Here is a 15,775-nt window from a genome sequence, read left to right as displayed (position 1 = left end):
TATATATATATATATATATATATATATATATATATATATATATATATATATATATATATATATATATATATATATATATATATATATATATATATATATATATATATATATATATATATATATATATATATATATATATATATATATATATATATATATATATATATATATATATATATATATATATATATATATATATATATATATATATATATATATATATATATATATACAAAAAAAAAACCCATTTCTTGAAGATCAAAATTCCTACCATACTAAACATAGTGCAATTGGGATGTATAGTGTTTCAGCAGAGAATAAGAGAGTTTGAACTAATAATGCTAACAGATATTAAGTCTTGGAGTGTGAGTGCTTGAAAGGCAAAGATCAGCATGAGATGAACCTTTGAGATCAGACAAAAACAAAACTATATAAAAAACTACCAGAGCATTAAGGATGTAGCAGACACTAGATCCTCATGGTAGTCTTCATCTGTGACTGTTTGTTACAGTAAATCATAGAATGCATAAATACTTGGAAAACAAATTAATGGCCAGAAATCCAAAGATACACCTTGAGCTATTGGGCTAGGAGAAAGAGAGAGAGAGAGAGAGAGAGAGAGAGAGAGAGAGAGAGAGAGAGAGAGAGAGAGAGAGAGAGAGAGAGAGAGAGAGAGAGAGAGAGAGAGAGAAAGATAAAAATAAAACAAATACATATACAGTAAGGCCACGCACTTGGCAAATCTCAGCTTGGCAAAATTCACTTTTGGCGGTAGGGTGGCCACGGACCACCGAGTGCATGCTTTGCGATTTGAATTCAAACTTGGTGGTCCCCTGGTGGCTGCGCGGCAAACCACGCGGCTCCCTGGTGATGTCAGACCTCTCTCTAAACCTATCAGAACGCAGTGTGAAAGTCCCCTTCAGCCATTTTGTTTGTGCTACCCTTTGTTCTGCTAGCATGGGAACGAATTCTGGCGATTTACCGCCAACATGGCCTCTACCAGCGCAACAGGTGGTACCAGTTGGGGTAAAGACAATGGGGATGGCAGCAAGGACAAAAGTGGGCAAGGGAGACGGATTGAAAAACGGGATTTACAGCCTTTATATCATGTCTTATTAGCTATATTTATTGTTTATTGGTCTGTTTTGTACATGTGTTCTAATATGTGAAGGAAAAAGATTTTATTTCAGCTCGAAAGATGGTATTTAAGGGATCAAAAGAGGGACTTTGGCAATGACCAAAGACTGATTGAGGCATTTTTTAGGCAATTTATATAAAGAACTCGTGCTTGGCGAAATTCGCATTTGGCGGTAGTTTCGCCAGACTAATTAATTTGCCAAATGCTGGGGCTTGCTGTATAAGCAAAGGATTTTAAGATTACAGTAATGAAATTCTGTACTTGCAAATAAGAATAGCATGTACATTGGTTGGTGATGACAATGTCACTTCTCTACTACTTAGTTTGGCAAGTTTTAAAGTGATCTGTCTGGCAGCAGTTCTGAGGTAGTCAGGGGTGCTGAGTTATACACAATTTTTCCCTCCTGTGATGCAAATTCTTTGTCATAAGAAAAAAACAAACTTAGAAACAAAGCAGACATCCATATTCACGATATGTACTCTACCCAATATAGATCTTGATGGTTTGATAACAGATGAATGACTGTATAGTTAGAATCACCACCAGTTACACTCTGCCCTCCCCCCAATGCTGTAGCAGGGCCTGCTGGTCATGCCAGAAAGCAACACATAACACCAACACACTGTGGTCATGGCTCCTCTACACTCCATCAAGCTACTCAAACACTACAAAAATATCAAAACTGAAAACAGTACAAGTCATTTACAGTGTCATTTGGTCAATAATAACTAAGTAATTATTATTAAGTAAATTACATGTTTGACAGAAAAAAAACCTAATTCAAAGTTAATATCATAAGATCTGTCATTATGATATGCTTCACTTTCTCCACTTGAGTAAAATAATATTATATTGCTACACATTTTTTCTTGCAGAATAACATACATATCTTCAATCTATAGAAAGGTTACACATCTGCTGCTGTGTCATGTGTTGCTTATAAAACATGTACTCTGCATACCAACAAAGTCTAAAGAGGCATTATCAGATCTAAGAATTTAAATATCATTATCATAATTTTCTTGTACTTCTGATAAATTCAGATAAAATAATTTCAGTAACACTACTTCAAAAATGTTTTTACTAGAACAAAACTTATATGAGTGAATGTTTCACATATTTCAAAGCCTTTCCCATAAGTAGAATAAATTTGGCCATATGTTGTTGGCAATGTGGTGAAACTCAAGCTTATTTTTCATTTTTTCTATCCTGCAATCAGAGCTCATCACTAGAGACAAAGTTGCAAATGCAAGTCATCAGTGAAGACAATAATATTGCAATTGTAAATAACTGCTGAACTCTACAACATTACAATTGCAGGTTTCAGTTAATGACTCACCAAGATTGCACCAGCAAGTCACTGCACTGGTAGTCTCATCAACACTACAACTGTAGGTCACTGCTAAAGATTTATTGATGTAGCTCGTAGAGGAACACAAAAAAGAGAGAAACTCACTATACACAAGTCACTGTGGACCAAGGACAGTAGAAACTTCTGTACACTATTTACACTATGCTTGTGGCTGGCACTGTTCCCAAAATGTTTATGGGTTCATTTCAACAAAAGACTGTAATTCAGTGGCAGGAGACACACTACACGAGGCTGCAGCAGCTGGGGTTGACCCAGTGCTCTACACTGCTGGCCCCTGATGAAAAACTTGCCATACTTCAGAATCTATAAGGATTATTGCCTAGTGAGTAAACAAGATAGGGTGGGTATCCCTGGGTGTCATGTGGTGATGCAGTGCAAGCATCTCCTGGACCCACCCGGCTGAGGTTAGTGACGACTGAACAGTTCCTCATAGCTCTGAAAATAGTTAACATCTTCATTAGTTCACTCCTTCTACCTTTGGCTGAAATTTACAACACTAATTACTCCTTTATTATCACTTATCAGAGCTATCTTAAAGATAACTTATTTCAAAATGTGTTTTTCTATTCAACAAAAATTGGAACATTCGGAATTACGTCTCATTGATATTTGAATTTACAATCATCATCTTAGATGGCTAGCATATAATTCATGCAACAAACATATAAATATAAATCATCTATCTATCTCTAATAAATTTTTTATCCTATGAGTATATACGTCTTTGTGAATTACTGCAATGAACGTGTCTACATCTATACATCTCAGTGTATATATATATATATATATATATATATATATATATATATATATATATATATATATATATATATATATATATATATATATATATATATGTTACATCTATACATATCAGTATATATATATATATATATATATATATATATATATATATATATATATATATATATATATATATATATATATATATATATATATATATATATATATATATATATATATATATATATATATATATATATATATATATATATATATATATATATATATATATATATATATATACATATATATATATATATATATATATATATATATATATATATATATATATATATATATATATATAGTGGTACCTCGAGATATGAGTTTAATTTATTACGTGACAGAGCTTGTATCTCAAAACAATACTTTTTCCATTGAAATGCCATTAATCTGTTCCAGCCTCCCCAAAAAGAGAACCTCAATTTTTTTTACATGTTTTTAGGTAAAATAAAGGTATTCATAAATAATAATTATTATATAGAAACATAAAACATAATGAAAAAGAATATAAACTACTCTTATAAAGTATATTTATCTTGGTGTGGTGCACTCCTCGGGACATTACCCTAGCCTCACTTGTGTCTGTCGCAGATTGAGTGTACAAATATAGCCATCCACAGAAGACTGACTTTTGCTTTAATAATCACAGAAGAGCTCGTTGATGATCCTGTAAATATTATTCATAGAATAAATGAAATTTTAAGTAGGCAAGAGAAAGACAGGGCAAGAGGAAATAGAGGATGTGCTGCTGCAGCTGTAGAGGTTTGTTTACATTTTTCCTGGCCTCAGTGATAAGCATTGATGAAGGAGGTAGGTGGAGATAGGAGAAATTTGTTTCGCCTTTTCAGTTACGTACACATGCATACTTTATCAATGCAGGAAGATATATAGAATAAAGATTATATAAAATAAACATTAAACATAAATTAAAATAGTGTGAAAATGATGAAAGAACAATCACAGTGCATGAGTTTGGCAGGAACACATAAATACTAACTCAGCTGAAACTGGACTGATGCACTAAACCGGCAACGTTGCAGCAGCAACATCCTCAAGCACGACTCCTATCTCAAAATTTTGCTCATATCTTAAAACAAAAAATGGGCTAAATCATAACTCGTATTTCAAAAAACTTGTATCTCAAGTAGCTCCTATCTCAAGGTACCACTGTATATATATATATATATATATATATATATATATATATATATATATATATATATATATATATATATATATATATTTATATATTTGTTCTTAATTGCTTACCTCACAATGTCATGCTCTTTTATCGTTAGCTTTCGAACCTACAGGCATTATCTGAACTGTACTACACAAGGAAACCAGACTTTATTTAGATAAAGTCAAGAACGACTATTGATTGTTGCAGTCATCTTCCCCCTGATTTTGGTTCATAAAAAAAGCACTAACAGTGTACATGTTAAGGTAAATATGGACTAGTCTACATGTGGAGACCACTAAACCTGTTGCTTTATACAACATAGCAATGAAATATTTTGAGTAAATTTACTCATGCAAATACCAACTAAGTGTTCTGGCCATTGTGTTAAGACAGCTAGATTATCATGCAGATCTGCTTAAAAGCTAATATAACATTTTTTTTAACACTGAATTATTATATCTCCTGGAAGGTGCTGTATATGTAGAGTGGATTACATTTAGAAATGGAAGCAACAGAAATAAAGGCACTGGAATGAGCAACTTGATAGTAGACTAGGTGAAGTAAAGCTCCATCTGGTGAGCAGCACTGGAGAGCATCACCTTGACACTCATACTAACTTCTGTGGTTTGAACCAAAAATACCTTTACTGAATTTCTCCATTACAAATATGTATATATAGATGTTTGAACAACTAGCTAATTCTGATTACTCATCAAATAATTACAGAATTACTTCAAAATTTCCATTATGAGCAAATCAGTAGCTTTATGCACTGCCTTGTCTTAAACTTGTTACTGTTTGAGAATCAGTATCCTAGATTACCAATACAGACAATAATTAAAGTCTATGGAACACAAAACACTTAAGCACAACACAACACAACACAACACACATCCTACACACTAGACACACTGATACAGTTGACCACAGAGGAGTCAAGGTGCACAACTCATGGGCTCACTCACAAAGGGGGCAGATGCAGTGTGAATTAGTGGGTTAGTGCAGGCCTCATTTCAACGCATCTTCCTCCTCCTCCTCCTCATAGTCTTCCTCATAGTCATCATGGGGAGGGGCGGTGGCCTTGGGAACTGGGGCCTCGAGGGGAAACACATCTAAGGGTGGTCCTCCCATGCCAAGGCCAAGACCCACACCAATGGGCCGGATAATGTTCTTACTCTGTGGTTGGGTGAGCGGGATATGGCTCTTATTGGATCCTTAGGTTGGTGTGTCAATGTCTGGCTAGGCTAGCTTCGAATTGCAGAAGTAACATTCAAAGCCAAAGGAAAGCTAGTAAGCAATGCTAACTTTTTTCAAATAAGTTAAGAAAGAGAAAGTGTTCCTGTAGCTTCTGATAAATAAGATCTCACATTATACTGCTCTACCTTCAATTCAGTTATGACATACACTTAGCATATCCAATATGCTATAAGAAAATACCTTTGTGAGCATGTAACATCAAATAGTGAGAGATATCCTGCTACATGCACAGTTTTTGTCTAGAATCTATAATTCTAGAGAATGATTTACACTATCAATAAATATGAACCAATACATACCAAAGTATTCTAAAGTTTTTTTTATAAACTTCAGCAGTGCATACTGTATAATACTGGAAATTTCATTTACTACCAAGTATCCTGTGATATATCTAATTTAAAATGACAGTGTTGTATGTATCATGTTGCAAAAATACATGCAATTTAAGTAAGAGTTCCTCAGCCATTAGGCAGCAAGTGATACACTGAACGTGAGACTTCAGCTAGATTTGCCACTTGAGGAGTGGGGAAGACTTTCAGAACTTTGTAATTCGTAATTCTTCCCCTTCATTTAATTTTGAAGAACATTTTAGAGACTTGAAAACCTGATTCTTAACAAAAGAAAGATGAACGTCAAATACCAGACTATATTCTTTTAAATTTTGTACCATTGTTTTTTTTTTTTTTTTCTTTCAAAGAAGAAAGACAAAATGTGGTTAATCCATCCTGCTGTTGCACTTGGCCACTGCGTATCACTCACCAAATTCTAAAACCACCACAAGCCCCAGTGCCAACAGATGATTCTCACATCCCAACTGAACATTACCTGAGGCAAAAATCTCAAAAGCGAGAGAATTGGGCATGCCAGCTTTAGATTTGTAGAAATAATTTACTTATAGTAGTATAGTTACTTCTTGTAAGTACAACCTCCCTGACCCCTAGCAAAGTTCCATCCCATTTGCAGTACACATACATTAAAAAAAAAAAAAAAAAAAAAAAAAAAAAAACACACACACACACACACACACTGGACAGAGAGGTGGTGTGTGCAAAGTCTATGCATGACTTTAAGAGAAAATTAGACACTGTGAGATAGAGACGGGACAACACGAGCATAGGCTCCCCTCCCGTAAAATACAACTAGGTAAATACACACACACACACACACACACACACACACACACACACACACACACAGACACTTACCTGTCCTGGCCGCCAGCCACAGCCAGGGAGGGGCAGCCCATCAGCACCAGTGGGGCATGGAGCATCCAGACCAGGCACTCCCATCTCCCCTTTAGGTCCCGACTTGCCCCGCCTGCCCCGCCGACCCTGACACAACCAACATCCATTAAAGTCTTCGTCTTACAATATAATCCAACAAAATTCTTTGTAAAGGATATCACATCTAAATATTGTCAGAAAATTAGGTTGCAACTTGATGAAGCTCAAGGCAATAAAAGCTATGATGTGGACAACTGGAACCATGTGGATCATGCTAAAACATGAACACAAAATTATTTTTGGCTAGTGCTGCAAAGAAGCAATTGTTCATTATATGGTTGTGCAGACTATGTAAGGATGCCAGGGAAATGAAATTATAGTAAATAAGGAAATGGGGAGAGACAAATTGAAAGTGAACTGGAGAGTGAAGTAAGCCTTATGACAAATGACCAATACTGTAAGTGCCATCATCATTAGTAAACAAATGACTTGTTTTATTCCAATTCAAATCAATATAAAGAAATCATTAATTGGCTGTTGATAGAGTGTCTTCAGTACATCATAAATACAAGATGTCATTATACCCCAATCAGAACATGGTAAAAATTGTATCCACTAATGTTTCATGCTCCTTGATTCCAAGGATATGTGTAATGCTGCCGGATAACTCTAGGGTGTCTGGGTGAAGACAAACCCATGTTGTGAACCTGATGCCTGACCTGATCCCACCTCAAAGAGTAAGTTTCTGCATGGCTACTATCTTGCCAGGCAGTCACAGAACAAGCAAACAATCTTGTAAAGCTTTTTATGCAACCCACCATTACAAAGCCTTCAGTCTCAGGTGAGCACTAGATGAGAATGAACATTGTTCAATCTATATAAGTTTATTTCACAAGAGAAAAGAGATTTCAGGGATAACTTTCACTCACTCCCTGTCAAAAGAGTGACTAAGCAGTGTCTGCACAAAGAGATAAAAGCTTAAACTGCATTATGAGTAAACACAAGAACTGAGGTACATCTCAGAGGGCCCTTGTTATTATGATAAAGTACAACTGTTAATGACTTTTGGATAACTCTTATTATCTTTAAGGGGACTGGCAATCCAGTGGGCCTTGTTTTCATTTTTTGTTGCCTTTGGCAAACCATGACTAGTGATAAAAGCGGCATCACTTGATGGTTGTCTTCATAAAGACAATAAATATTACCAATACAATTTAAAAACAACAACTACAACAATGGTATAAAAACATACATGTACTACAAGTTTCTAAAAGACTCACCCTCTCTCCCTTCATTCCCTTCTCTCCTTTTGGACCCTGTTGGGAAGAAAAGAGTATAATTAACTAAAATTCTTCTTAATATCAATTGTCTGACACAACAGTTCAAAATCAATACAATTAATAATTTAATTTAAACAAAAAGATCCATTTACTCTTTATTTTACGATGCAGAACAAGTGAAGGCTAATGACAACAAAAGTCAGTGAGAGGCAGGGTGGTGGGTGCGGCATGCAGGGCTTTACTAGAGCACAGTGTTAGTACCTCCACCCCTGGAATGCCGTCGGTGCCCTGAAGCAGAAGACGGTACACATTAGTCACACCACAACACTGTTGGGGCACTGCAGGTTAGGAGTAGGAGAGGGCCACTCACAGTCCTAGAGAGGCATGCTAAAACACTTCCAATCAACGTACCCACTGACTTGTCTCGTCAACTACTGGGTTGGTAAACATGCAGGTTTTCTCTCATTTATAGTAAGATGTTTCACATTTTAATATAAGGTCAGCAAGAGTGAAAAGAGGAAGCAATGTGCATAGTTGACTTTGGTAACTATTAGCATTGTTAGAATTTTTGGTGCTCTTTTTGGCAAAAATAAATAAATAAATAAATATAAAATAAATAAATAAATAAATAAAATAAAGATATATAAATACAAAAAAAATCCATGTAATACAGAGTAACTAGCCATTGTGTAGTCCATGAGCTCTAAGTTTAACAATGGGAATATAAGATGGATGTGAGGAAGCTCCAAGAAAATTCTAAGTCTGAGGAAGATATATGACACAAAGTTCTGAGCTGCATATGTACTGTAAATATGGATTTTGAGCAATAAGTTGAATAGCAATTATTGGTATATGCTTTCAAGCTTACAATACATTGAGTGAAAGAATATGTGTGGCACATGAAAAACAAGGAAATATGCACTTGTTTTGTTAAAGAAGTTGATTCATTAAGCAAAGAAAAAGGAAGTGACAAGGAAATGTGAAACATTCATACATACAGACGGCTCCCTATTTGATGAAGCAGCCTTCCTACCCTTACTTTTACCTACTTTGGTGACATGCCAACTCAAGGGATTCTAACAGGTAAAATATCATTGGTCAGAAGTTGTGACATATATTAAGCCACATCTCTCTCAACCAAACTACAAGTCTGCCTCCCTATCCCCACTCCCTTCTTGCATCTACATTTCTCATATCACCTCCCTATCACCTCAATCTAACACCCCTTTTCTCTCTCTCTCTCTCCCTCTCTCTAGTTCATTGAGGATAACATATACACTATAACACACACATGTACACACACACAAACACACACGAGATTGCCGCCATACCGACAAGACGTGTGAAAATAGCTCCTAGGAAAAGCACTTCAGTAGGCATTGGAGCCTGACCTAGACGTATGTACAGGGGGAAGAGGAGACTATAGGATTCTCCTGTCTCCATAGTAAATAAAATTTAAATACCATATAGAATTAAAAAATGGAGGGAGAGCCCACATGGTATAAAAAAAAAAAAAAAAAAAAAAAAAAAAAAGAGGCAGAGCAAGGTGGCACTGCCAAATGTATGGGACCAAAACAAACGTTGTTTTAAAAACCAAAGTTTATCAAAACACCAATTGACCTGGAGAGACTGGGTGATGATAGTATGGACAAGGATTTTTCTGGATTTAGAGAGGAAAGAGGTAATATGAGGAGGCTATAAACGTGGAAAGGGAGATAAGATACATGAAGGAGGTGATGTCAAGTATGATGGAAAAACACGACAAGTTAATAAAAGAAAACGCTGAACCAAAAGGGAGATTAGAGGAATGAGAAAGTATAAGAAATAAATCAAGAGATGAAGGAGTAGATGCAGGAGATAAAGAAACAAAACAATATACTAAAGGCTACATGTTGCAACTATGAAGACCCCTTAAGGAGCCTACAGAAAAAAATACAAGATGGGGAAGATAAAATAGAGAATGAAATGGGTGAAAGCAAATTGGAGGAATTACAAAATGCATGGAAACAGGAACAGGAAGAGGAAAAAGTTACATTTTCAGAGGTAGTAAGGAAGCAAATTCAGAAGACAAAGGACACTGTTATACAAGTAGTTAAGGAAAGAGATCTAATGAGGGATACAATGAAAAAGAGGAAATATATCCTAATTTTTGGGATAAAGGAAAAAAATCCAAACAAGTTTGTGAGAGAGCAAGAAGAGAGAATTGGCCAAAACTATTACCAAACAGTTCCAGGAGACCACACAGGAGTTGGACCAGGAAGTGGAGGAAGTGATTAGGTTGGGAAGATTTAGTAAACGGGGTAAGAGACCAATGAAATTGAAATGAGATCACAGGTGGCAGTGGAGGAAATTATGACAAGAAAAGGGAAACTGACTGATGATACTGAATTTAAGGATATATGGATAAAAAGAGATATGAACCTTGAAGAGAGGGAGAAAGATAATAGTTTTTAAAGTAAAACCTTTTTTTGTGAATATACTTACACATATGTAATTACATATGCCTATATGCCATTATTCCCACACTCAGCACAGAAAATCAACCAGCACTCTTAACTTTTCTAAAGAGAATACAATAGCCCGAACCTCATGAGTGTTCACTTTCAGAAGGCGCGACTCCTCCTCAGAGACACTTGCATAGGCTGTCTGAATCACCTGACAAATCCACTTAGATAAGGTATGGGGGTGGACAGCTCGACTGGGATCCGAAACCGTGACCAACAACCTAGAGCAGGCCGGCCGACAATCTCTAGTCCTGCGAAGATACTCACAAACCACCTGAACAGACAAAGAAGGCAATCTACCTCGTCCTCCCTGACAAAATAAAAAAAAGCAGGAATAGTGAACTTGTCAAAGGAATGCTGGCCCGGACACTGAGTCTTAGCCAGGAAATCGGGGGTAAAGGAAAAGGTCATGGACCTCAGCCAACAGGCCGTGAAGTCCACTAACCCGATGAGCTGAAGTGAGCGCCAGAAGAAACACGGTCTTAAGTGAGACACCTCTCAGTGAGGCTGTCCGCAAGGGCTCATAAGGAGGACGTGACAAGGACCGAAGGACCAAAGAAAGGTCCCAGGCAGGTAACCGAGGCAAACGAGATGGAAAAGAGACCACAAAGGAGTGGAACAGAGAAGAAAGGTCTGTATCGGTGGAAAGGTCTATGCCTGACTGACGCAGAACAGGAGCTAAGGCACAATGATAACCCCTAATCGCTGACACTGACAGGCGCTTAGACTCAATGAGGAAAACAAAAAAAGTCTGCCAGCTGCACTAAAGAAGCACAGCACGGATCCAAACCCTCGACTCACACCAACCACAAAAGACTCTCCACTTTGCCTGGTAAACTGTGGCGGAGGACTGCCTGACTGGTCGAGACATGAACTTAGCAGCCTTGCACGAAAAACCTTGTGCACGGAAGAGACGCTGGAGAGTCACCACGCATGAAGATAGAGCTTCTCCAGAGAACCATGGAAGAGGGGATGGTGAGGTTGCCGAAGGAGAGACCACCACATAGGAAGAACCCAGGAACTGTCCACAAGCAAAGTCCAGCAACAGGGGAAACCAGTCTGCCTGAAGCCAAAGAGAAGCAACTAGTGTCATATGCACAGCCTGCGACTCATGAACCCTCACCAGAACACGGCGGATCAGAGCGAACAGTGGAAAGGCGTACATATCCAGACTATCCCACAGAAAAGAGAACACATCCATCACCAGGCTCCCTGATCTGAAAGAGGAGATACATACAGGGGCAGATGACGAGTCAGTGCTGTGGCAAACAGATCTACCAGAAGAGACCCCCACACCTGGAAAACTTTCCTGCAAATTTCGGGATGTAGGGTCCACTCTGACCTGACACACTCCCAACAGAGCACATTGTGGCATCCTGGAACGAAAACAAGGCACAGAGAGATGGAACAGCTCTCGCACCACCGGAGAACTGTCCCTGCTAAGGCTGACAGAGGTTTGGAACAAGTGCCCCCGGACTTCCTGAGATAGGCGACCACTGTCAAGTTGTTGGACATCAGAGACGCTATCGACTCCGACAAGGCCTGTTGAAAACTCTGGAGAGCCAGAAAGACCACCAAAACCTCCAGATGATTTATGTGGAGCCCTGCTCCTCCACAGACCAGACTCCCGAAGCCAGAGAATCTCCCAGGTGAGCTCCCCACCCGAGCTGGGAAGCATCCGAGGATAGTGTCTGTTCTGTGGCCGACACCACGAACGGGGCGCCTTTCAGAAGTTGGTCCAGAACCAACCACCAAGTGAGGTCTTGCAAACACTGACGATTTGTAGCCACCCCCCGGCGAGAACACTTCTCACTGGAACTGCCAGATGACTTGGACCGCTTCTTCTCTTTAGCAGAACGCTTCTCAGCACCCTTCACAAATGCTTGGAACTAGAGAAGGGAGAGGTGGGAACACTCACTACACCGGTCATCAGCTGAGCACATGGCGGGCCGACAAGATCACAGCGGGAATGTGGCTCTAAAGCCATGCCCGGCAACCACCTCTTGCATCCAACACAACTCCGAGTGGCCATGGTAACTCAGGGAGAAGTAGAAATAAAAGCGGCAAGGAAGCGGGCACTGAAAAAGGCAGGAAGAAGCGAGAAGAGGCGCAGAAAGATTCTGAGGTATGGTTGGCTAGCTGGGCTGGTGATTCCTAGCGTGCATGCGCACGGAGGTGACGTGGTACTTTTATAGGCACAATCTCTATATAGAGGTGCTGGTTGATTTTCTGTGCTGAGTGTGGGAATAATGGCATATAGGCATATGTAATTACATATGGGTAATAAGTATATGTAGCAAAAAAAAGTGCTAAGAAATTAAGCTAAGAAAAAAACGAGAAAAGGACGGAGATCGAGAAAAAGAATTTCTACTGGAGGAGACAAGAAGTAAAGAGTGACTTATATTAATGTAGATGGGTTGTTATCCAGTGTGTTGGAGGTTAGAGATTATTTGGAGGAAAAAAGACTGAATGTAATGTGCATAATAGAAACAAAGTTAAGGGAGGAGGTCCATATTAGCTTTAAGGAAGAAGGATATAAAAGTTGAAGAGACAGGAAGGGAAAAGGGGGAGGAGGAGTGTTAATAATGGTTCGTGAGAATATATGTGTGGAGGAAGTGCAATATGGAGATGGTATGGTGGAAGTAATGGAAGTAACAATCAAAACAGAGGAATTGAAAAAAAAAAAAAAAATCATTGTTATGTATGTACCACCTAAGACAAATACATGGGGAACTGAGGAACACAAGGATATGCAATGAGAGGTGATTAAGTGTCTAGATAATATGATAAGAAGAGATGGAAGAATACTATTAATAAGAGACTTTAACTGTAAAAGAGTAAACTGGAGAGAGAGAGATGGAAGTAATGGGCAATGCTGAACAATAAAGCAAGGAGGTGTTACAGCTGACTATGGTGAATACACTGGATCAGTGGGTGGAAGAATCAACATGGTACAGAGGGGAAGAAGAACCATCGTTGCTTGACTTAGTATTCACAAAGAAGCCAGAGCCCGCTTCCAGCATACAATACCTTAGTCCAATTGGAAGAAGTGATCATGTAACATTAATGTTGAAAAATGCAGGAATAGGATGGGATAAGATACATAGAAGACTACAAAAAATATAGATCAAATTATGCAAGAGCAGATTTTGAAAAGTTAAGAACATTTTTTGCTGATATTGAATGGAGGAACATTATGAACAGAAGGACAATACAAGGGAAATATGAAATATTCCTTTAGAAATATAATGAAGGAGTGAAGAAATATGTACCTATCTATAGAGTAAAAAAAAGAAAAAAAAGTATACATGCTTAGTACAATGCTTGGTACAATAACAGATGTACAGGAGCTAAAAAGGAAAAAGATAAAGCTTAGAAAAAACTAAAAAAGCAGGCAAATGAAAGTAACAAACAGCAATATAACAATGCAAGAAATGAATATATTAGAGTAAGTAGAGAAGAAGAAACTTTGAGAAAGATGTGCAAAAAAGCAAAGATGAACCCGTTTTTCTACAAATCTATAAATAGTAAGATGAAGAATAAGGAAACAATAGAAAAAATTAAAGGAGGGAAAACATACCAAACAGCAAAGGAAATGAGTGAAATAATGAATGAGAGTTTAAAAACTGTGTTCACTGAAGAAGAGGAATTTGCAGAACCAAATAGGACATTGCGATGCTGAGGATTGCAGAAAATCATAGTCCGCAAAGAAGATATTAGAAGACTACTAGATAACTTGGACATCAGAAAAGGAATGTGGCCAGATGGTGTATCAGGCTGGGCATTAAAAGAATGTAAAAAGCAGCTGTTAGATCCAATTAGGGAAATGGTTGTAAGTTCATTAAAAGAAGGGAGAGTACCACTAGAATGGAAGAGAGCCAACATAATCCCAATATTCAAAGGAAAGTCAACTGAGCCATTAAATTACAGACCGATGTCACTTACAAGTGTCGTGGGGAAGATATGTGAAATTGTTATCAAAGAAAAATGGGTTAAGTATCTGGAAGAAAAACATGTTATATTGAACAGTTCAGGGTGGGACAGTCATGTGTGTTGAATTTATTAAGTTTCTACTCAAGAGTAATAGGAGGACTGGAGAGCAGAGATGAATGGGTGGACACAGTATACTGGATATAATTTTTTTTTTTTTTTATAACAGCAGACTACTTTGGAAGTTAGAGAGCATAAGAGAACTGAGAGGAACTTTGTTAGATTGGATAAGGGATTACTTGAAAGACAGAGAGATGACAACTGTAATCAGAGATACATAATCATCTTCAGGTAACGTAACTTGTGGAGTGCCACAAGGGTCAGTTATGTTATGTTTCAGATTTATGTAAATAACATTCCCAATGGGATACACAGTTATATTAATTTGTTTGCTGATGATGCAAAATTGCTCAAAGTAATCAAAACCCAAAAAGACTGTTTGCTGCTGCAGGAAGATATAAACAAAATCTGCGGGTGGAGTAGGAAGTGGAAATTAGAGTTCAATGCCAAGAAATGTCACGTAATGGAATTGGGAAAGAGTAAGAGAAGACCGGTATGGAACTATCTGATGTGAGAGAAACAAATAATAAAGACTTAAGAGGATAAAGATCTGGGAGTGATTATACAGGAAAATCTGAACCCTGAAAAACACATAAGTAAGAAATTTGGATTACCATAATGTTGACTAATATAAGAGTGGCATTTCAATACATGGACAACGAAATGATGAAAAAAATTATTACGAAGATGGTGCCAGAACTAAAGGACTTAACACATGAGGAAAAGCTGAAGGAAATGGGACTGCCAAGCTTACAAAATAGAAGAGAATGAGGAGACCTAATAACAATGTATAAAATAGTAAATGGCATTAAAAAAATTGACAAGGAAAACCTGATGCTGGTGACAGAAGAAGCTAAAAGGACAAGAGGACATGTAAAGAAGATTAGGATGAGGCAGTGTGTGAAGGATATTGGAAACTACAGTTTTCCACATAGAACAGTGGAAAAGTGGAATGCATTGA

General features: G+C 37.5%; 1 protein-coding gene across 14 annotated transcripts in view; it reads right to left on the bottom strand.

Moving 5' to 3' along the window:
• Positions 1–263: 263 nt before the first annotated feature.
• LOC123513902 (collagen alpha chain CG42342-like) overlaps positions 264–15,775 on the bottom strand; it is a 364,679-nt gene continuing 349,167 nt past the window's right edge. For 10 of the 14 annotated variants that reach the window (XM_045271367.1, XM_045271380.1, XM_045271375.1 and 7 more), the window contains 5 exons: positions 8,522–8,548; positions 8,261–8,296; positions 6,963–7,088; positions 5,466–5,676; positions 264–2,945 (listed from right to left, as the gene is read on the bottom strand). In XM_045271367.1, coding sequence (XP_045127302.1) covers positions 5,509–5,676; positions 6,963–7,088; positions 8,261–8,296; positions 8,522–8,548 — 357 coding nt within the window. In that variant the 3' untranslated portion in view covers positions 264–2,945; positions 5,466–5,508. Of the gene's footprint in view, positions 2,946–5,465; positions 5,677–6,962; positions 7,089–8,260; positions 8,297–8,412; positions 8,549–15,775 lie in introns of those variants that run through there. The other 4 variants (XM_045271376.1, XM_045271369.1, XM_045271379.1 and 1 more) reach the window with 4 other exon arrangements.

This window comes from Portunus trituberculatus, chromosome 37 (assembly GCF_017591435.1).
Source record: "Portunus trituberculatus isolate SZX2019 chromosome 37, ASM1759143v1, whole genome shotgun sequence".
In the NCBI taxonomy this organism is placed as follows: domain Eukaryota; kingdom Metazoa; phylum Arthropoda; class Malacostraca; order Decapoda; family Portunidae; genus Portunus; species Portunus trituberculatus.
Note: the sequence above shows the minus strand (reverse complement) of the source record. Positions and strands in the feature narration are given on the sequence as shown.